At 39.7% G+C, this 23428-nt stretch overlaps 1 protein-coding gene across 4 annotated transcripts; it reads left to right on the top strand.

The window, feature by feature from the left end:
• Nucleotides 1-2624: 2624 nt before the first annotated feature.
• On the top strand, nt 2625-14910 carry MGC89226 (protein). Of its 4 annotated transcripts, XM_018096206.2 has the most exons (5): nt 2625-2651; nt 8000-8142; nt 8447-8474; nt 9371-10411; nt 11563-14910. In XM_018096206.2, the coding sequence occupies exons 4-5, from the start codon at nt 9540-9542 to the stop codon at nt 11606-11608; spliced, it is 918 nt and encodes a 305-aa protein (XP_017951695.1). In that variant the 5' UTR covers nt 2625-2651; nt 8000-8142; nt 8447-8474; nt 9371-9539; the 3' UTR covers nt 11609-14910. The 4 variants fall into 4 exon arrangements, with proteins under 4 accessions (XP_017951695.1, XP_031746208.1, XP_017951696.1 ...); XM_031890348.1 differs by lacking the exon at nt 2625-2651 and having other exon boundaries at nt 7905-8142; XM_018096207.2 differs by lacking the exon at nt 2625-2651 and having other exon boundaries at nt 7986-8168.
• The last annotated feature ends 8518 nt before the right edge of the window (nt 14911-23428 follow it).

The raw sequence follows: 23428 nt of genomic DNA on the forward strand, positions 1-23428 counted from the left end.
TCATGTACAGAAAGCATCCCACAGACTTTCTCAGAGCTCAGTGCTTTAGCTGAACAAGAAAAAGACACCTCTGCAAAAAATGACAGCTTTTCATATTTGTTCCAACATAAAGCTAACGTAAAACAAAGAAGGAAAAAAAAAGATATTGAAAAACATATTTGCAAAATACAGAGATGTAAACTTATTAAGGTAGTGTCCCGGCCATGCCAAGGAATTTAAAGAGGGTGTTCACCTTTAAGTTAACTTTAGTACATAGAATAGCTTATTCTAAACAACCTTCATCTTAATTTTTTTCATAGTTTCCAGTTTTTATATGGAAAGGGGGAGGCATGGACCCTGGCACCCAAAAAATTATTGCTCTGTATGGCTACAATTTTATTTAATCAATTGCTGGTTGCTAAAGTCAACTGAACTAGCTGAAATGCCAAAGTGGAGAGCTGCTGAACAAAAAGCTAAATAAATAAACACAAACAATAAAAAAAAAGACTAATTACAATATCCATGTCTACATTATGCTGAAAGTTAGTTTGAAGGTAAACTATGCCTTTAAAGGACAAGGCAACTCAAAATATCATGTTTTGCCTAATAAAAGAAACCAAAACTCTAAGCAGCTTTGCAATATACATTTATTACAAGTTTGTAATGGTTTCTGAGTTATTTGTATTTGTAATTGCTATTAGAAGCAGTGTTTGCCTGTCCTTTTCTATTCTCTGCCGTGGGGGCTCAGACTGTTGAAACAATGTAACACAAGGCTGCAGACTGACAGACCTGTATTGCTGGAGAAGCAAGACCTTTGCAACATTGTTTAAAATGTAACAACCAGGAGTTCAGCAAATGCTGCTTTCAATAGCAATTACATTTACAAATAACGATTAAAGCGCTACAAATTTTTAATTATTTCATATTGGAAAGTTGCTTAGAATTATGTTTTCTTTCATTATGCAAAACATTATTTTTGGGGTTGACATGCCCTTTAAGCCTTTTAGTTTCAGGGGTTTTAATAAATTTCAGTAAAAATGATGGGAAGCAGCAGGACATGGGTGCCAAGACTGGGTGGCTTCTGAAAGACTGGGGTGAGTTGACAAGGGTGTTGCCTGTTTTGCATCTCTCTACATTTCTCTGAAGTGCACAAACCTGTTACACATCTTATTTAAAAAAAGTGCTATTGCTTAAAAATCAGAGTCTCAGAAGTTTGACCAAAACAGAGTAGGTATGGATATATGCAACCATTAAATTCAGGGCTGAATCTAGGTCTGGCACTGCCCTAAGCACCAGACCAATGTCTGCCCCTGACAAGTCGATGCATATGCACACATGTGCTGACTGCAGAGAGTGGTACCCCTCCTCCCCCACAGCATTATTGCCAGCAACGACTGCCTGGGGTTTTATTTAAGAGTTTTTTTTCTATATAAATGTTGCAGAATATACATATATATGATGCATATATATGATGCATCCCTCCATCCTTTTGTTTTACCCCACTTAAAATACCAAAGGGGCTGAATACTATACATAAGTCTGCATGGTCCAATGGAGTAAAGATCATTTTTATCAGTTTCAGCCTCCTAGGACCCACTCATTTTACAATGAGATATATAAAGTGCTGAACAGAGGTGGGTCAAGCCTGGAATAGAGTAGGCAGAAGAGGTATGTGCCTAGTGCTTCCCCACCTTACACCCTATGCAGGTGCCTCTTCTGCCTACCCCTGGTGGTAACTATTGTATTTGTTATGTTTGTGCCTGAAAACAATGTGCAGTTTTAAACGTGTTAGTTTAACACACAAAAATGCTGTAGGGCGGCTAGCAGTACTACAAATATATAAGCATTTTTAGCTGATAAAATGGTTGTATAATTGCATTTGTATATTTCTGACTTGTTTTAGGTTGAAGACATATGGAGCTACCTGTAGCAGCTACTTTTTCATGACTACCAAATGCCAGAAAATAACCTGCCATAGAGAATACTGAGAATTATCCCTGTAAAAACACACAGAGACAATTATCAGTAAATGATCAGCATTGTCTATTTTAGACAAAAAGTAGCTGCTACTAGTAGCCCTGTGTGTCTTCACCCATACAGTTATACACTAAGGGCTGTGACACATGGGGAGATTAGTCACCTGCGACATTAGTCGCTCCCCGAAATTCCATCCCACCGGCGAAAATGTAAATCACCAGTGGGATGTCATACGCGGTGCCGGGATTTCCCGAAATCGCAGAAGTTTTCTCTCAAGGCAACTTTGGCGCCGTGTATGCCATCCCACCGGCGATTTACATTTTCGTTGGTGGGATGGCATTTCGGGGAGATTACTTGCCCGTGACAAGGGAGATGTGTCGCGGGCGACTAATCTCCCCCGTGTGCCACAGCCCTAAACCTAAAAGTTATTTAGTGATGTGGCTTTGTTGATGAATTACAGAATCCAGTAATCTATATGATGAATGCTGGAAAAGTCACGCAGGGGTGCCATCAGCATGTACTGTCACTGAGGCTGCTCAAAGCACTATTGCAGCAGCCCAGCCCGCACCTTCTACCTGTAAGAATATTGGTCTCCCCTAGAGGGTGGGGCTGAGCCTCTGAACCCTGAACTGTGGGGAGTGCTCGCTAGATTGTGTATTAGATCAGATCACCTTGTGCTAACACGCGTAACACAGGTAAGTGACACTGTAAGATATCCTGTGTTATAGAAGAACTAGTGAGTTTTCTCTACTGTTTGCATAATAGATTCACCAAGCTACACCCAGCTGGGGCTAAAACTGTCACTACCTGGATAGGGGAGGAGGGAACAGGTGAGCAGCATTGCGCAATACTTGCATTTCTGCCCAAGTCTAAGGGCTCTGGCACACGGGGAGATTAGTCGCCCGCGAACAGGGAGTTTTGCCGCAGGCGACTAATCTCCCCGTGTGCCAGAGCCCTAAGGCCTAAAGTCCACAGGAGATTTTGATCAGATTTTGTCCGGCAGATTTCATCTGATCTTGTCATGCATCAGAAAGCAACACCATGCAGCAGCACAAGATTTTGCAGGATCCTACAAAATCTGAACTCCATAGCCTGTAATGTAAAGTCAGATCAGATAAGGTTGTGTTTTGTGTGTGTTGTTCCTGCATTAGGGCTGCCCATGTCAAAACTCTCTGCCTGGGCAGGACTCTCTGAGTCATAGCCCCAGCCCTGTGACAACGTGCCCCACCCACCTGCCTGGAGATAGCGACCACAAAAGGTGGCCACCCTATCCTATCCTCTGGTGTCTTTCATGTAGTCTTTCAGATTTTTCTATTAGTCCTATTATATTTTGACCCATGCGACTCTATTGAACTTGTAGGATGCGTTTTGTCGATCCGACACAATCCTACAAAATCTCCCGTGGAGTTTTCCGAAGTTGCCTGCAGAGGAAAACTTTGCGGGACTTCGGAAAAACTAAGCAATGAGTATGTCTTTCCACCAGCAATTCACGTTGTTGCTGGTGGAAAGGCATTTTGGGGAGGTTAGTTGCCTATGGTAGCTAAGGGCTAAACTACATGGGAGGTTTTGAAGGATGGTATCGGATCAACAGATTGCATCTTTCAATTTGCATTTGTCAAAGCATAAAGCGACTGATCGCTATTGTGTAAACGCTATGAAAAAAAATGCTATCCAACACAACACGCCTGTTGAAATAGAATGCTGCGTCTGCATCTGACAAGATAAAATCTGATGGAGTCTGACAGACTATTTTTCTCATTAAGTACACTGACTGTCAGATGTAGATACAGGAATAAAACCATCTGATTTACATAACAGCAGCAGAGATCAGATTTTGTAGCATCCCACAAAATATTGTGCCGAAATCGCCTGCGCATCGTGTGCCATCCCACCGGCGACTTACATTTTCGCCCGTGGGATGGTAGTTCGGGGAGATTAGTTGCCCGTGACAAGGGAGATTTGTCGTGGGCGACTAATCTCCCCGTGTGCCAGAGCCCTAAAGAGGAGAAAACTTGACTGGTATGACATTTATCATGGGTGACAGGTAAACAGCAGGACCTCCCTACAGAGAAAGTCCCCACGCCCGCGCAACCACGTGGTCTGCTTCCTTTGCAGTTATGCCATTGTTTAGGGCAGTGGCAGACGGGGAGATTAGTTGCCCCGCAACAAATCTTCGTTGACGCGGGTGACTAATCTCCCCGCAATGCCATCCCACCGGCTAGAATGTAAATCGCCGGTGGGATGGCATATGCGTCGCTGCAATGTCCCTGAAGTTGTCTTGAGAGGAAACTTCATGTGCTACTGCCCTTAACCATCAGAGTTTAACCACCATCAGAGTTTAACCACCTCCGTTAAAGAGCTGCTTTATGCTATACTTCATAAACATTAAACACAAAACTTTAATCTTTATTTGGCCAGAACAACTGTTGTGTATCTAAAGTCTTTGAATCATTCCTGACAGAAGGCAAGCAGCATGGTAGCTCTTATCTTTATGTATAAATGCGACTATGCTAATTTGTGGATGGTAATGCAGGATTTTTGCTTCTTAAAAATGTATTTTTTTAGGGTTATGGAAGGTTCAATCACTTGTGGGTGCCAAACTTTAGGACCAGTGCCCAATGTGAACTAGCGATCCTCTTCCTGCTTCATTCTTTGTGCTGGTGCACTTGTGCAGTAGAGTGAAAAGTTTTTTCACTCTACTGCACATGCACATGCATCAGCCCTGGGAAGGGAAGAAGAGGATCCTGTTTGCATATACAACAGACTGGTGCAGTTTTCTGCTAATAGGAGCACGGCCCAGTGTATCAGTTAGGTGATTACAATCACTTGGGGGTACTCAATAGTGCATGAACCTTTCCTTCTCTTTAAGCGCACAAACGTATTCTGCCCAATACAGCAGATTTACAAAAAGTCCTGTTTTTCCCACACCATTGGGAATCCTAAGCTTAAAGGAATACTATCATGTAAAACATGTGTTTTTCAAACACATCAGTTAATAGAGCTTCTCCAGCAGAACCCTGCATTGAAATAAATTTTTCAAAAAGAAAACAGATTTTTTTATATTTAATTTATAGTATTTCACATGGGGCTAACCATATTCTTCATTTCTCATGGTGCTACAGCCATGTGACTTGAGCTCTGATAAACTTCAGTCACACTTTACTGCTGTGCTGCAATCTGGAGTGATATCACCCTCCCCCCCAGCAGCCGATCAGCAGAACAATGGGAAGGTAGCAAGATAGAAGCTCCCTGTACAAGTCTGGTTTCGGACTCCTCCAGTTACATGGGAGTAGGAGAATCAATAAGTTATCTGAAAGCAGTTCTAATGTGTAGCACTGGCTTCTTCTGAAAGCTCAGACTCAGGCACAATGTACTGAGATGGCGCCTACACACCAATATTACAACTACAAAAATACATTTGTTGCTTCAAGAACAAAATTTTAAATGGTAGAGTGAATTATTTGCTATGTAAACAGTCTAATTTAGAAAGAAAATGCACACCATAAAAATCCATATAGAACCTTTATAAGGCCAGCGGCACTAGGAGTGGATCATATTCATTCCTGTCTCTGACAATCACAGCTTCGGTGTGCAAGCAGCTACACGGAATGGAAGCAAGATTGGCCTGAAATGACCTCTTTTGTGTTTTTGGACCGATCTCCACTTCTGCTCCGTGTAGCTGCATGTGGGTAGAAGCTGTGATTGTCAATACAGCTATAGGGCGATGCATATTAAAGCAGATCTGCTTCTCTCTGCCTGACTGAAAACCGCAGGGAGAGAGAAGCGGAGCAAACGCTCCATTTCACCGGGGTCTTACGAAATCCAGGCTGTCCAGGTCAAAACCAGATAGGTGGCAACCCTAGCTCTATAAAAATACCTGACAATGAATAAATAACAGGGAAAGACATTCTTTGTAAACTGTGTCTAAGTGCTTATCGCTCATATTATCTTTAGGTTGTTAAAATAGATTGTTTACTTTAGGACCTTCTTTACTTTTAAAACAACGCACTTATAATTCCTAAAGGGTGTACCTATATGGCACTTTTTTCCTAAGCAATCTCTGCATGAAATCTATTTCTGCGCTAGTCACTGAATAACTTTTGCTCTAAGCCCAGGGAGCATTATCCTGGGTAAACTTCCATGAAGGCAATGAGCAGAGCTAAACAGGCTTCACACTGCTCCTGTGATTATCAGACATACAGTATCAGTCTGTAAGAGCCTTTATCCATAGAAAACCAGTCAGATGTTTACATTAATTTTCTTAACTGTAGCAGACTGTTTAGAGCTAATTACTGTTTTATTGCTAATAAATATTCTTGACTCTGGTATGTATAATGTAAAGAACAAGCATGTTTGGGGGCCCTCTGTCGCCCTCACACGAGGCTCTCAACCACGCCATGTCATGAGGGAGATAATGATCCACTCCAGGCCTTTTTGAGACTTTATTTCATGTTATCATTTAGTGTGAAGAGGAATTCAGGCCTAAAACAAGAATGGATTATTATCTCCCTCATGACATGGGGTTGGTTGACAGCTCTGCCCATACTTTCTTGACTTCTCTTTCTGGAGTAAAAGATTGTAATTTTTATTATTGTAACATGAAATTCCCTCTTAAAGTTATAAGCGTACTACCCCTGGTAAAATTCCGCCTAAGGGAAAGTTTCTCATCAATGCAAAAACACCCTAGCAGAGTAATGTTACGTAAAATGCTGGCAATATCTGTTAAGGCTGATGAGTAATCTTACTGGAATTCAGAGAAAACATTAATATAATCCACAGACCTTTGGTTTGTGTATATGTAAACCCTTGTGGTTGTTGGGTGGAGAGTGTAATCTCACAATAGTCTGCAATCAGTTTTGAGGGCACCTATATTAGGAAAATTGTTTTCCCCACTGGAAGTGCGGGATAATAGAGCCTTGCTTTACCACGTTTGGTGACACAAATGCCCGTAATAAGCCCAGTTCACACTGACCTGACCAGAAGCCCAACAAAGCCACCCACCATGGGAGCTCCCTCCCAATGTGGGCTGCATAGCTCTCACGCAAGCGTTTTTTGAGCAAAATAGTATGATTTCCCCCAACTGGAATGCAGTCTTTATTAGCACCTACCTCAGATGGGGAAACAATTTTCCTATGATAGGTGCCCATTTGCAACATTATATTTAGGTTTTTTATTTAATGTGCATGGTCTAAATAAAGGTAAAATTTATTTTTCATAACACTAGTTCTGTTGTTGATCTGCTTTGTGTTATGCCCCACTGTATTAAAAGGTTCTTGGGCTTTTTATGCTCAAGATCTCCAGTGAATTTGCCACCCCCATTTACAGCACCGGAGGGGGCCGCATAACTAGTGAAGAGAGCGCAACTACTTAGAAGGAACATTGTAATAATACACTGCTGCAAAATTCCCTGAATCCTCAGAGGAAAAGTATTATAACGCCCTGGTAGCACAAATGCAGAGCCTACTGTGTCCTACTACTACTAACACACTAGAACCCTTTGTAGTGTAGCTGTTCAGAAAGTGCTGATGAATAAATAATGCTTCAGATTAATTTAGTATGTTATACAATAAATTATTTGCCGCCTTCTTCTGACTCTGTCCAGCTTTCAAATGGGAGTCACTGCAGCCAAAAAAACAATTGCTCTGTGAGGCTGCAAAGTTCTGGTTATTGTTACTTTCTATTACTTGTCTTTCTATTTAGGCCCTTCTATAGTTATATTCCTGTCTTTCAAACCACTGGTTGCTAGGTTAAATTGGACCCTAGCAGTCAAAAGTCTATAACTTACTTAAAAACTAAAATAAAAAGGCTCCAGGTTACCATTTTTGTCAAAGACACTGCTAATATGTCTGTGTAAATCTAATCTCTATTTAATTTGCCACTGTCTATTTAATTGCACCATTATTATTAAAAAGGTTTTTGGTGCCAGCAAGGCCGCACCTTGAACAGCTCAATTGGAGCCGCGTACTTTGCTACGCAGTTTGCTATTCTTCGCGCAGAGTGCCCAGTTGCCCACTGACGGCCGCACCCGTGCTTTTTATTCCAGGAGTCCACCCTCGTACGTACTGAGCGTTGTGCCTGATTTTGCCAGTAGCAGCCCAAGTGCCCCGCCTTCCCCTAAAGTTCGTCATACGCACGCAGCTACGCAATTGGTGCTGGGAGAGGCGCGGCAGCCAGCAGGACGCGAAGGTAAATCGAGTGGCAGGTAGGACAGGGTACGCAGCGAGGGGCGCATACTTATTAACTGCTAGAGTCCAAACACTGCGAGTTGCCTAGTTATCATGAAATAAGCGATTCGATCGCACCTCCGCTCTCGTTGATTTCTTTGCTTTTGGGCCGGGCCCCTAACAGATTGGTGCCGAGCGAGTAACCCGCCAGTACATGTAAAAGCCTGGCTGTTCCTTCATTTGTGCAGTATGGGGTGTAGCAAATGACGTGTTTCTCATATTTAAAGATAAAAAGAAATTCATCCTGTTTTCCTTTTGGTTTTCAGAACCATGTCTGGAGATGATGACTTTTCGGTAAGTCCACTTCTTCATCACTACAGAGCATAAGTTAGTTTCCGTGCCCTATAGTCCCCTTCCTTTGAACATGACATACTGAATCTTTCATGATATGGTGGAAGTTTTTAAATTAATACTACTGACACCAGTACAGTGGCCGAAATATACTCTATAGCAGGGGTCCCCAACCACCGGTCCGTGGCCTGTGCTGAACCGGCCACCTCTGGTCCCAATTACCTGTGATCCCAACTCCCTGATGTGTTACACAGCCATGACAACAGCTATGCGCCACCCAGGAAGCTTTCTACTGATCATGACAAGGACCAAAGCACTTTATTAAGCTGTATGTAATAATAATACTAATAATAAAGTGCATAATAATTACATTTACATTTTCTATATATATAACAAATAAATTATATACTATGCACTAGTTGTGTCACCCTCCCATCCCCGGTCTTTGGAAAAATTGTCTTGCTTGAAGCCGGTCCCTTGTGCAAAAAAGGTTGGGGACCACTGCTCTATAGGGCACCCCAGTGCTGGATTACTGTTGGGCCTCTAAAGCTCTTTTATGAAAATAACAGATGGCTTCCTTATTTGTGAAAAACTTTACTTTGCATTAGATTTCCCAGTTTGGCTATATATATACAGGAACTTCATATAAGTATTTTATTTGACCGCAGCATGCTGTTTTAAATATATAGATTTTTACTGTTTACTGCCTGGGAGTCCCTCCCCGCAAACGTGGTATCTTCTTTATTGAGAGAGCTCATTGATAATTCAGAAATACATTAAAGTGATTCAAGAACATTGCATTGAGGTGCTTTACTATAAATATGGTTTCTTATGCAGGTGCCAATATTTCACCCCCTTCTGTGCCATTTACCTTTATATTTCTGTGTGTTTTTTCTCAGTTGGCAGATGCTTTAGGGGACACTAAACCTGCCAAGAAACCAGATGTAAGCAACCCAAAAGTTGCCCAGCAGCAAAGCAATTGGCCAGAGTCTAATACCTGGGGTTCAACCCCCAGTTCTGTTCCGGGTTCAGGACCTGCACCTTCTGCTCCTGGTGCTGCTCCATCTCATGCACCATATGGACAAGCTCCAGGAGGAATATACCCAGGTTTCCCTACAGGGCCCCAGCCTGCCACACCAAATGCCCCATCAGGCCCTACTGCACCCTATCCAGGGACTCCTGCTGGAAATTACCCAGGAGCACCAAATGCCCCATCTGGTCCCACTGGGCCTTTTCCAGGAGCACCTGCTGGGCATTATCCCACAGCGCCAAATGCCTCAATTGGACCAGCTGCTCCCTATCCAGGAGCACCCGCGGGTCAGTACCCAGCAGCACCGAATGCCCCATCTGGACCTGCAGGACCTTACCCAGGAGCTCCAGGAGGTCAGCACCCTTCAGCACCTAATGCTCCTTGTGGGCCTTATCCAGGAGCTCCTCCTGGACAGCACCCAGGAGCACCTACAGGACCATACCCAACAGCACCTTCTGGGCAGTATCCAGCTGCATCCTATCCTTCAGCACCATCTGGAACGCCATCACAATATCCAAGCCCTGCTGGTGCCTCTGGCCCTACTCCTGCTCCTGGTGGTCCATACCCTGCACCCAGTATGCCCTATCCTGGACCTTCTGCTCCATATAGCCAATCAGGTCCATCACCTGTTGGTCCTTGGGCGTCTGGCTCATGGGGTTCACAAGGTGGGCAGTACCCAGCACCACCAAATTTGCCATATCCAGCAAGTGCGCCATATGCATCTCCTGGTCAAGGTGCTGGTGCCCTACCATCAGTGCCATGGGGAACTGTGCCTCCAGGTCAGTGGGGACCAGGCCCCTCTGTTCCATTCTCTGGAGGTCCTGGATCATACCCAGCTCCTGGCTCTTATCCCTAAAGATACACATGCCCCAGTGTCTGTTATGGACCTCTGGGACCAGGATGTTATTGTGTAAGTAAATTCTTTGTAAGATTAATTTTTCATGCCTGTAAGACTTAGGGACGTATGGTAGGGAAGACATGGATTATTATGTTTGATTTGTACGTGCAATAACATTTTGCACATATATCCATAAATTATTGCATCAATATGTCTTATGAACTGTCCATTCTAGTTGTGTGTAGTTTTAAAAAATAAAGCTAATTGCCACTGTTTGCATTTTTAATCATAAGCTTTTCTCTTATCTAGTGATGTTCTGGAGCTAGGTTTTGCCTTGCACACTTAACCTTGCACACTTAATCTGTTTGTATGTGCAACAGATTTAGGATTCCACAATTATATCGAATTAATGTTAAAAATGTTGGCTGAGCTCAAAGTAGGAGCCGCAAAGGCTTAAACTATGCACTAAGTTTAGATGGAAACTAAGTCTATGGCATGTTTTTGTTTTTGCAAGATTTTTATTCATAGCGTAATCTCTATTCATCGTGGCTTATTCCCTTGAAAGTATTAGCCTATCTAGTTTACTCTGATGAATGAAGTATGTGCTTTCCTATAAAACATCTTTTTCCATCAGGCATTTGGTGATGAGAGCCCAGCAGCTGTCTAGATTTCATGACAATGTGCCTATAATTGAGAGAAGGGAGGTAGATTTTAAAGGGACAGTAACACCAAAAAATGAAAGTGTATAAAAGTAATTACTATATAATGTAATGCTGCCCTGCACTGGTACAACTGGTGTGTTTTCCTTAGAAAGACTACTATAGTTTATATAATAAAGCTTCTGTGTAGCCACGGGGGCAGCCATTTACAGGAGAATAGGCACAGGTTACTTAGCAGATAACAGATAAAACCTCATTATATGCTATAAAGCTTATCTGTTATCTGCTATGTGCCTGTGTCTTTTCTCCTTTTTCCCAGCTTCAATGGCTGCCCCCGTGTTGACATAGCAGCTCATTTATATAAACTATAGTAGCGTTTCTGTTGCAAACTTACCAGTTTTACCAGCGCAGGGCAACAGTGCATTATATTTTAATTACTTTAAAACACTTTCATTTTTTGGTGTTACTGTTCCTTTAAGCCTTCTTGCTAAGTAGCTATCAAAGTATCATGAGTACATTCACATTCATTTAGGTTATGCTTCCATTCCTTTCTTTGTTTTATAGGTCATCTTTATTTAATCAAGAAATGCTGGAAGAAGAGAGTGCCTAATCGAGGATTCAAGTTTTCTTTAGAAACATATACAAGTTTCTTTATTCTTATACCGCTGTGGGATTGAAAATCTTCATATTTGTTATTTTAAAGAGTGTTTGGCTTTAAAGATTTAGGATAAATAGTCAACAAATTGGCCTGAATTATTCTTGTAGCCTTTTTTTGTGTAAAGAACCATATTCTGAGATTTGTATTTTAGGCAAGATGCTGTATACATGCACAGTTCTTGGCTATGTAAGGCTTTGTTTATTTTGATTTATATTTGTGTATCTGCTTTCTGGACATTTTGCTTCTGCTGCACTCTTCACATAAGATGGGAAATAAATATACATAATCGCATACTAAAATAATTTTAACAATGTGCCCTTTAATATTGAATAATTGCTGGCATTAAGTGTATGCTTTTCTTATTTTCTGCCAAAAACTTTCCAATAGAATTCTCAGAAAGAAAATTCCACAGCTCCTTCATGTATAGGATTTTGCAGTTCTCTTCAGAGAATTTTGTGGTAAATATTCTATTGGACCTTTAATAAGGTGCTAAGCACTTTCTTCCAAAATGCCTCTGACCTTATGCCAAATACCTAGTTTTTAAACCTGTCAAGGCCTGCCCCTTGTGAATGCTTTTTGTAGTTCTTTAAAAACACAGACGTATCATGCAGTCTGAACCTTTATTTGGAATTTTTCTAATGGAAATAATAGAAATACTATTAATAATTTATAGTGATATTTGCAATAAATGCAGTTGTTTGCTTGCATTCTCTTAATCATGCTTACATCTTTGAAAAAAACCCAACTGTCAGCGTAAAAATCTTTTTACAAGTTAAAAAAAAAAAAAAAGCATGTCATTGTATACTAATTGGGGTGTGGTCAGATAAAAGCAATGAGGAACAACCCCTTTAATTTGGTAATAGCCTAGAAAGAAAGAAAAAGAAACAGTGCTTCTCTTACCATTAAATGCCTGAAAAAAAACGTTCAGAAGATAGCTTGGATGCACTATCATGAGTTTTATGCCTGTGGTACACACAGTGCTCTCAGGGAGCATAATGGTGGGCAAAACTACTTTTCCTGCCTAACAGTTTCCCATACTCTTAAATTGTAAAAGCTCTGTCTGTAGCAAGATTCTTGTGATGTAAGGAGGGGACTGCATGGAAACATTCACAATTGCATTACTGTCCGGTCCCCTCATGACATCACCTGTGTCTGCCATAGCTAGGCAAAGCATTTACAATTCATTTTCTGTTTCTATAAATCAGTGGTTCTCAACCTTCCTAATGCTGCACAACCCTTTAATATAGTTCCTCATGTTGTGGTGACCCCCAACCATAAAATTATTCCTAAGACCATCGGAAATATGAGTTTTCCGATGGTCTTAGGCGACCCCTGTGAAAGGGTCGTGCGACCCACAGGTTGAGAACCACTGCTATAAACCATAAGCACATTAAGGATCCTTTTTAACCTTTTTCATGCCAGACAGAGCATGGCACTGAAAAGGGTTTATAAAGTACCATGACTCAAAACCTAATAGCAATATGCCAAGGTTCTTGGCAAACCAAACTAGCTGTAATTATTAATTAGCTATAAATCAGATTAATTTGAAAAAAATATATATATAATACAAACAATTAGCAAATGATAGAATTCCATAGTCATTCAAGGACCAGCAAATATAGTATAATATTTCCATTACTGTTGATTTAACAGTGCTGGATTCCACTTTGACCCAGATGAAAAAAGAGTAGAACACTCTGCAAAGGTAACTTAACCTAAAGCATAACTGCATGACTAAATTAAGAATTATAGGACTGTGCCAAACCAAAGAAATACTAAGTGTAAATGAATGATAACATTGTGTTTCTCTTGCATACTGCTTTCTAGCAATAATGAATTCCTGTGGGAAATCTATGTTGTCAACCCCTGTTGTCAGTCTCAGTCTTAGCACCTGCTAAACAAGTAAGTTACTGTAGCCCACTATAAACTGTTTGGCAAGTATTGAGTAACCACCAACTAAAACATCCTGCCTCAACCTCATGAAAACCAGGACCAGCAAAATCTTGTTTAGCCTAATAGCTGATGCAGGGTTTCTAACTCTATTTTCTTCCATGGTTAAAAAAACAAAAAAAAAAACAGGCAACAAATCTCTAGAACTGTTTCAAATATCTTCTTATTAAATGTTATTTATGTGCCATGTCTGAGCACTGGGAAACTGCCCTGCTTGATTTTGGGTGCTAGTTGCTTATGGTACAATATTGGCCCATAAAGCAATTTGAGAGAGTTTATCGTGCTCTGTCCCTGGAATTTGCACCATTGCCCTTGTAGTAAACCAAACATGTTCCTCTTTTGTTGAGCAGCAGCATGTTTCTTATCACTATTTTGATGCAGTAGTAGTGTGTAGCGCCACCTAGTGATCAAAAATAAATTTAAAACTTTGATGTCTATGCATAAACACATGTACACTTTGGGTACTGAACCTCTTCCCTTAGGAAAGAGATTATTGTTATGCTCCCTGCACTATATACAGTGAAACCTCAATTTTACATTCACCGATTTTGTTTTCCCTCCACACCAATTTTACATACAGGCTGCAGGTTTCTCCAAATAAATGTTTTTGTATAATTAAAAAAAATGTACCTATACAATCATTTTAAGCAACTTTCCTATGTATTGAAAATGTTAAAACTTTTTAATGTTATTTGTGCATGTTATTGCTTTTAAAAGGAGTATCTGTCTGTCTAATTGTATTCTTTAGGCTAATGTCAGACCAGGCGTATGGCGTGCAAGAGAATGCAAAGTCTCGCGTTTTTATGCGGATTTGGTTACATGTGCCTGCACCCGAGCGTATTCCATTCATTCGGGTGCAGGCACAGGTAGGAGGCGTATGGCGGTATTTTCGGCAAGCGTTTTTCAGCTTGCCGAAAATATATGCCATACGCCTGGTCTGACATTAACCTTACACCACTGGTTCTTACTCTTAAAACGATGTAGCAGAAACCAGCTGATTAACAGATCTTAAAAAGAACAGAAATCTTCTACATTGTTCTAAGGGTCAGAACTAGCAGTGGGTGGAATAAATACTGCTTTCAGTTGCAATTATGTAAAAATAACTTTAAAACCATTGAGAGTTTTACTTAATGAATATTGGAAAGGCAAAAACTGATTTTGAGTGGAGGACCCCAGTTGATATTTTTCATCTAGTATGGTATGACCTGAAGACTGTATTAAATGTGTGCCAAGACTGCAAGATTGTTTTTTCCATTTCTTTTTTAAATTTTATCAATAAAAGTTTTTTTTGGGTTTTGTTTTAAGTAATTTGATTAACATTTTCGGTAATACAGAATAAATATTAAGTGTATCGACATTCCTGGTGATCCTCAAGAAAGAACAATACAATCAATATAGCCAGAGAGAAAAAAAAACTTGAGGTTTTCAAAAGTAAAACATTGAGGGAATTATGAGAAGTAGAGTCCTATAGGACCAAGTCTTCTCTGTAAGGGTGATATTAAGTTCCTTTTCCCATGGTTTGGTATAAGGCAGGAAGATCTCCGTCAGCTTTTCAAGAAGTAGTTAATAGAAGTTGAAGATTAAACTTCTCAGATATGGATAAATTTACTCAAACTGTCTCAAAGTAGGTGAAACTGGTGGATAAAGTGACGGTTATACTGGGTATCGATACGTTTTATTGACTGGTAGGTTGCTAGTCTGAATCAGAGACCATTAGAGTGTAAGAAATAGTAAATAAATAGGAACCCTTATCCACCAAATAAAGGCAATGGTGTTTTGACCAGGGTTGTGGAGTCGGTAGATAAATTCTCCGACTCCTCAGTTTCTCATACTTCCAACTCCACGACTCCGACTCCTCTGTTTTTAATATGCTAATGTATTTTATACATTCATTGAAGGAAAGGAAGGAGACCTACATGTCATTTAACCACAGAACTACTGGCTCTGCATTGGGCTTTATTCTTATAACAGAGAAGTAATTAATTATGACTGTTTGTGAATTGGGACATTTAAACTTGATTTTTTTTTTTTTATTCCAATTTAAATTTAGTAGGAGTCGGTTCATTTTTTTTCCCGACTCCAGGTACCCAAAATTGCCTCCGCTCCACAGCCCTGGTTTTTACAACATAAACAATATTGATTTAATATTATCATAGTGCATTTATTGCTGGCCTTCTTGTAAATCTCACTTATTGTGGTGTAATAATTGCAGCAGGCTTGCAGCTTTAAAATTGCCAATTTTCTACTGGGCTGAGATATTGCAACTGAACCACTCCACTTCCTGCATACTAACATTTAGGGGCTCCAAAATGTAGCCCAGCAGACAATTTCTATTTCATCTTCCTGCAGTTTTGGAAGCCCTACAAATATGCTGCTCAAGGACAGTAAATCCAAATTGTGCCATTAAGAATACTGCACCATTTTACTATCATGGAGACTCACTAAATACAGTCATGGCCAAAATTGTTGGCACCCCAGAAATTTTTCCAGAAAATCAAGTATTTCTCACAGAAAAGTATTGCAGTAACACATGTTTTGCTATACACGTGTTTATTCCCTTTGTGTGTATTGGAACAGAACAAAAAAAAAAAAAGGGAGGAAAAAAAGCAAATTGGACATAACATCACACAAAACTCCAAAAATGGGCTGGACAAAATTATTGGCACCCTTTCAAAATTGTGGATAAATAAGATTGTTTTTTCAAACATGTGATGCTCCTTTAAACTCACCTGGGGCAAGTAACAGATGAGGGCAATATAAAGATCACACCTGAAAGCAGATAAAAAAGGAGAGAAGTTCACTTAGTCTTTGCATTGTGTGTCTGCGTGTGCCACACTAAGCATGGACAACAGAAAGAGGAGAAGAGAACAGTCTGAGGACTTGAGAACCAAAATTGTGGAAAAATATCAACAATCTCAAGGTTACAAGTCCATCTCCAGAGATCTAGATTTGCCTTTGTCCACAGTGCGCAACATTATCAAGAATTTTGCAACCCATGGCACTGTAGCTAATCTTCCTGGGCGTGGGCGGAAGAGAATAATTGATGAAAGGTTGCAACGCAGGATAGTCCGGATGGTGGATAAGCAGCTCCAAACAAGTTCCAAAGAAATTCAAGCTGTCCTGCAGGCTCAGTGAGCATCAGTGTCAGCGTGAACTATCCGTCGACATTTAAATGAAATGAAACGCTATGGCAGGAGACCCAGGAGGACCCTACTGGCTGACACAGAGACAAAAAAAGCAAGACTACAGTTTGCCAAAATGTACTTGAGTAAGCCACAATCCTTCTGGGAAAACATCTTGTGGACAGATGAGACCAAGATAGAGCTTTTTGGTAAAGCACATCATTCTACTGTTTACTGAAAATGGAATGATGCCTACAAAGAAAAGATCACAGTACCTACAGTGAAATATGGTGGAGGTTCAATGATGGTTTGGGTTTTTTTTGCTGCCTCTGGCACTGGGTGCCTTGAATGTGTGCAAGGCACCATGAAATCTGAGGATTACCAAAGGATTTTGGGTCGCACTGTAGAGCCCAGTGTCAGAAAGCTGGGTTTGCATCCGAGATCTAGCAGGACAATGACCCCAAACATACGTCAAAAAGCACCCAGAGATGAATGGCAACAAAGCACTGGAGAGTTCTGAAGTGGCCAGCAATGAGTCCAGATCTAAATCCCATTGAACATCTGTGGAGAGATCTTAAAATTGCTTAAAATCTCCAATAAGAGAGACCTGGAGCAGATTGCAAAGGAAGAGTGGTCCAAAATTCCCGGTGAGAGGTGTAAGAAGCTTATTGATGGTTATAGGAAGCGACGGATTTCAGTTATTTTTTCCAAAGGGTGTGCAACCAAATATTAAGTTAAGGGTGCCAATAATTTTGTCCAGCCCATTTTTGGAGTTTTGTGTGACATTATGTCCAATTTGCTTTTTTTCCTCCGTTTTTTGTTCTGTTCCAATACACACAAAGGGAATAAACATGTGTATAGTAAAACATGTGTTACTGCAATACTTTTCTGAAATACTTGATTTTCTGGAAAAATTTCCAACAAACTGGGCCATGACTGTAAATCCCAGCTCTGTGACTGTTGGATATCTTTCTCTGCATCCCGGCAGGCATGCTAAACGATGTACAGTCTTCTGATTCTCAGCCCCAAGCCCAATTGTATAATATATGTATGGGAAGTGTGTAAAGTCATGAATTAAGGCCGGTATAACCTATTAACATATCAGGTGAATTGTCAGATGACTCTTCTCTGAACACTAACTTCAATTTTTGATCAGAGCAACATCATTTTCCTTTTCTCAGGATATTTAATTACCAGCAGATGGCAAAGTTGTTTCCAATTCATTATATTATTTAAAAACTGCTAAGGCTGATGCCAGACGAGGTGTAGGGCGGATATTTTCAGCAAGCGGAAAAGCGATTGCTGAAAATACCGCCCTACGCCTCCTACATGTGCCTGCACCCGAATGAATGGAATACGCTCGGGTGCAGGCACATGTAGCCAAAATACACATAAAAAAAGGCTTGAGCTTCCCCCTCCACAATGACTAAAAGAACCCAGAGCTTATTTATAAAAGCAAGTACTAATTGACACAAATTGAGTGGGCACTGATGGTACTTGCACCAATATATATTTCTTTTTTTTTATCATTAAATGTTTTTATTGGTGAATAAAATGAAATTAACATCCATAATGTTACAATAGTCTTACATTGTACCATATGTAATATAAAGGTAACAAAAAAAAAGATACAATAAATGCCTAAAGCACTAGTATATGGAGAAACATTGTTGGATCATTCCTAGGACAAGTAAATTGACAATAGTTGTGGTTTCACCAGTTTTATAACTATCTACAACTAAAAAGCTCTAACAGGTAGATAACAGAAAAGAAATAATAAAGGAAAAAAAAAGGTGAGAAAGAAAGTGAAAGGGAGAGGAAGAAAGAGGTTATCACGGCATATGAAAAAAGCATACCGACAATTAGCTTTTAAATTATTTAGCTACATTCAGGGCCTAACAACGGAAACATTTTTCAAATAAAATTACTAGTTGGGTTTTCCCCTGCATACTTGTTGTTGTTCCATAAATCCCATTTTGCGTGGTACTTGTGTAAGATGTGATTATTTCTAGCATTGAAGTATTCCAATATGCTGTGGTTATTGAGAATTAATATTACATCTTTTAGTGAAGGAGTCGTCGTCGATTTCCAATTTCTTGCTTTCATTAGTCGAGATGCTGCTAAGATATGTATTAGGAGTCGTTTTTTATTCCAGGAAATATGGTCCAAATCTAGATTAAGGAGGGCCAGTCTGGGAGAAATTGGGATGTTGACTTGGAATAGCTCTGATAAGACGGGAAATATTGTTAACCAGAACTGAGATATCTCAGGGCAGTCCCACCATATATGAATAAACGTTCCAGTTTGGTTGCAATTTCTCCAGCATTTGTTAGATGCGGTGGCCGGGAAAATTCTGTAAAGTTTTGCTGGGGTCATGTACCATCTGTACATTAACTTCACACTGGATTCCAGAAGTCGGATTGAGCTGATTGAGGAAAAAAGGGTGGAGAAGGCTTTATTCCAGTCAATAGGATCTATTGTTGTGTTGATTTCAGATTCCCACTTTTTCATATAGGAACTTGTCTCTTGGGGGTTCATTTCCAGAACCAAAGCATAATATTGCGAAATTTTTGAGGGATGTTTTAGTAGGGTAAAAAGTCTTTCTTGGTCTATTGAAAAAGCTTTAAGTTTCGGTAACGAGTTGGATCTTAAGTAACTAGAGAGTTGTAAGTAGGTGAAGAATGTAGTATTCGGGGCTTTGAATTTGCTCCGTAAATAGGAAAAGGGCTGGTATACGCCTTTTTGGAACAGGTTTGCGAAGGTAATAATATTTGTTTGCATCCATACATTTAAGTTCAAATTATCTATTAAGTGTTGAAACCCAATTATAGGGAAATGAGAGTAAAGACCGTTCTTCAAATTATCATTATGGATTAAGGAGTCCCAAATTTTAAGTGAAGCTTCTGTAGCAGGTAGATAATTTTGTTTCCCCTGTCGAAGTTTGGGTGGGATCCAGATGGCAGAAACAATTGGAATACCTGTAGTAGATATGACTGAGAGCTCTTGAGATATCCATTGAGGAGGATTGTTTGTGTCAAAAAATCGTTGCAGAAAATTAAGATGACAGGCCTGGTAATACTTTTTAAAGTTGGGCAATGCTAAGCCGCCATTCCTTTTTGAGCTTGACATAGAACTATATGCTATTCTGGGTTTCCGTTTTTGCCAGATAAATTTGGTTAGTAGACCTTGTAGTGATGTGAAAAATTTAGCCAGAATATGAATTGGTATAGTTCTGAATAGATATAAAATTTTGGGTAACAGGTTGCATTTAATTGCTGCTAGTCGTCCTAGCCATGAGATATCTTTATACATCCAATCCTGGGTGAGTTTTTGTATTTTGGAGAACATGGGAGTAAAATTGTCTTTAAACAAATTTTTCACAGAAAAACTGACATGAATACCCAAATATTTAATGGAAGACTGCTGCCATTCAAACTTGTATAATGACTTCAATTTTGCCAAGATATGATTTGATATCCATATCGGGAGAGCTTCTGTTTTGGTAGTATTGATTTTATAGTAAGAGATAAGAGAAAATTGTTGAAGTATTTGGAATAGGGCTGGTAGGGAATTAATAGGGTCTGTCATTGTGATAATGACATCATCAAAATAGTGAAGTTTTGCAAACATGGGTGCCAATTGTGTATCCTTGGATCAGTGGAGAATTACGTATGGTTTCCGCTAAGGGTTCCATAATAAGGGCAAATATTAGTGGAGAAAGTGGGCAACCTTGTCTGGTTCCGTTGGTTAGAAAAAATGGGACAGAGTTGAAACCGTTTGTAGTTATTTTAGCGGAGGGTTTGGTGTATAAGGCCAGAGTACTATTTAGGAAAAAATCCGGGAATCCAAATTTAATTAGGACCGCTTTAAGATAGGGCCAAGCTACTCGGTCAAACGCTTTTTCAGCGTCTAATGATAGCAGCAGGCAGGGTGTTCTATTAGCGTTGGCATGAAGGGCAATATTAATTATTTTCCTTGTGTTGTCAGGGGCTTGCCTAGTTGGGACAAACCCTACCTGATTGTTTACTATTAGTGTCTTTAATAAAGGATTTAGTCTAGTGGCTAGTATTTTTGCGTAAATTTTTATGTCTGAGTTTAATAGGGAAATTGGCCTATAATTGGTTACTAAGTTAGGATCCTTCCCTGGTTTTGGTATCGTAGTTATAGTTGCTTGAAATAGTTCTGGACGAGGAGAGCGGTTAGTACTTAAATTGTTAAACAATTGTGTAAACAATGGGGAAATATTGGGTACTAGTTTTTTGTAAAAGTTATTAGTAAATCCGTCAGGACCAGGGGCCTTGTTATTTTTCAGAATTTTAATTGCTTGTAAGACTTCATTTGCTGAAAAGGGTTGGCTTAAAAAATCTTTATGTTGTTGCGTAAGAGTTGGTAAAGATAAAGAGGCTAGGAAATTATCAATGTTTGTTTGTGTCGGTTGAGGGGTATGTGAATCCTTGCTGAGATTATAAAGGGTAGAATAATAATTAGCAAATTCTTGTGCAGTTTGTGTTGGGTTAGTTAATATCTTGCCATCTTTAGTTTTGATAGCTTCTATTCTTGTTTTTGCTCTTGCTTCTTTAAGTTTATTGGTCAGCAGTCTTCCACATTTATTATCATCTGAATAATATTTTTGCTTCAGTATCAGAAGTTGGAACGCCATTTTTTCAGCATTTATGTCATTTATTTTTCGTTTTAGCATTGTCACCTTTTGGGAATTTGCCTCCGTGGGTTTTTTCTTGAGTTGGGATAGTTCTTTAGAAAGTTGAGTATTAAGATCAAATAGTATTTTTTGTTTCTTTTTTTTTTGTTTGGAGGTTAGGGAAATAATATGACCTCTTATAAAAGCTTTATAAGTACACCATAATAAGTCAGGACTGTAATCCGATGAGGGGTAAAAGGATTTAAAATCCTCAGTGAGTTTAGTTAGGTATTCTAAATTTTTTGGGTTGGATAAAATTGAATTGTTTAGTTTCCATGCGATGTTAGGAGAGGGAACTGCTGATAAATTGAGACGTAAACCCACAGGGGCATGGTCTGTCCAGGTGGCAATGCCTATATACACTTTGTCCATGGTTTGTAAAAGAAAAGGATCTAACAAAATCAAGTCAATACGTGAGTGGGATAAATGTACATGAGAGAAATAGGTAAAATCTTTTTCAGCGGGGTGACCCGCTCTCCATGCATCGTATAGGCCATATTTTTTGATCGCTTGCTTTAAACCTGTTGCCAAATTCAGAGGCGTACGTAATGCTTGACCTCTAGGGATTGGAGATTTATCTAAGTAGGGGTCTGGAGCTATATTAAAATCTCCTACCACTATTACTTGTCTGTGATCTAGAAAAGCATCAGGGAGTAATTTCAGCACTTTATTTACAAATTTAACTTGGTGAGCATTTGGTGCATATATATTGAGAATGGAATACTTATGTGTATATAGTTCAAAGTTTAACAGTAGAAATCTACCATTAGGGTCTTGAAATGTTTCCTTAACTGAAATCGGGATCAAATTTTTTATTAATATGGCAACACCATTTTTTTTAACTGGAGCATTAGCATAGTAAACTTCGGTATAGAGAGAGGATTTAAACACCGTGTGTGCATAGGCTTTAAAATGGGTTTCTTGTAAGCAGAGGATATCGATTTTTGAATCTCTTGCCCAGTTAGGCACGGTTTTCCTTTTCTCAGGGCTGTTAAGTCCTTTAACGTTTATTGAGACTATGTGAAGTTGCATATCTATTAGGACAGGAGAAGTGGTATGGGGTAAAAAAAAGGGGGAAACCGAAAAAAACCCCACAATATTTCAGAGATCTAGCGTTACAATTAACCTCTTAAAACAGTAACAAGAAAAGAATAGAAAAGTAATGAAAGGAGAGGAAAGAGACTTTAAAATAAACACTAAACAGGTAAATAACTGCCCAACTGCAGCACTAAGGGCTTGCTCGGGTGCTCTATACAGCCAAATCAGGCTGGTGTTATAGCTGCACAATCCAGCCAGTGGGGGGAGAAATCCAAGTTAGGCCCAACCTATACCTATCCAAATAAATGATAAAACCAAATAACCAAACAGATAGGGAAGGTTAGGAACCAAGCACAATTATATATTATATAAAACCGAGAATGCTACCTGAACCCTGTTACTAAAATCACATCGTTCAGGTTATCTTTTAATGAGAGAGGTTTACCCATTTTAGTTAAACAATGCACAATAGAAGCTAAAAGGTTTCCTCAAGTTGGAGCTGGTCTCTGCTGTTGCTTATCTTTACGAGGAGAAACTGTTGACCAGTCCAGCGGCCTTTTTTTAGGTATTTTTGGTGTAGAGGTATCCATTTGCAGGTCTGTCAAACCCCATTCCTCTAGGGCCGCTATGGTTTCTTTGGGGGTTGAAAACCAGTGTTGGGATCCATTCCTGAGAATAATTAGTTTTTACTGGGAAACCCCATTTGTAAAATATACCATGGCTACGTAGTATGTTTGTAGCCATTGAAAATTCTTTCCTGCGGAGCAGGGTATGGGCTGATAAGTCAGCGTATATGTGTAAATTTTGAAATTGCGAAGGCAATTGTGCTTTGGACCTGAAATGGTTAAGTAGAAGGTCCTTAGTTGTATAAAAATGGATTCTGACAATCGTGTCCCTTGGAGTGTCCACAGGGAGATTTTTTGGTTTAGGAATCCTATGGATTCGATCAATCATAATTTCAGT

The sequence above is a fragment of the Xenopus tropicalis genome, chromosome 8 (genome assembly GCF_000004195.4).
Source record: "Xenopus tropicalis strain Nigerian chromosome 8, UCB_Xtro_10.0, whole genome shotgun sequence".
Lineage (NCBI taxonomy): Eukaryota > Metazoa > Chordata > Amphibia > Anura > Pipidae > Xenopus > Xenopus tropicalis.

Excerpts from the sequence above, each read along its gene's own strand:
- MGC89226 (XM_018096206.2), top strand. The coding sequence starts at position 9,540 with ATGCACCATATGGACAAGCTCCAGGAGGAATATACCCAGGTTTCCCTA. Across the intron at positions 10,412-11,562 it reads TGGGACCAGGATGTTATTGT|GTCATCTTTATTTAATCAAG; the intron begins GTAAGTAAATTC and ends TTTGTTTTATAG.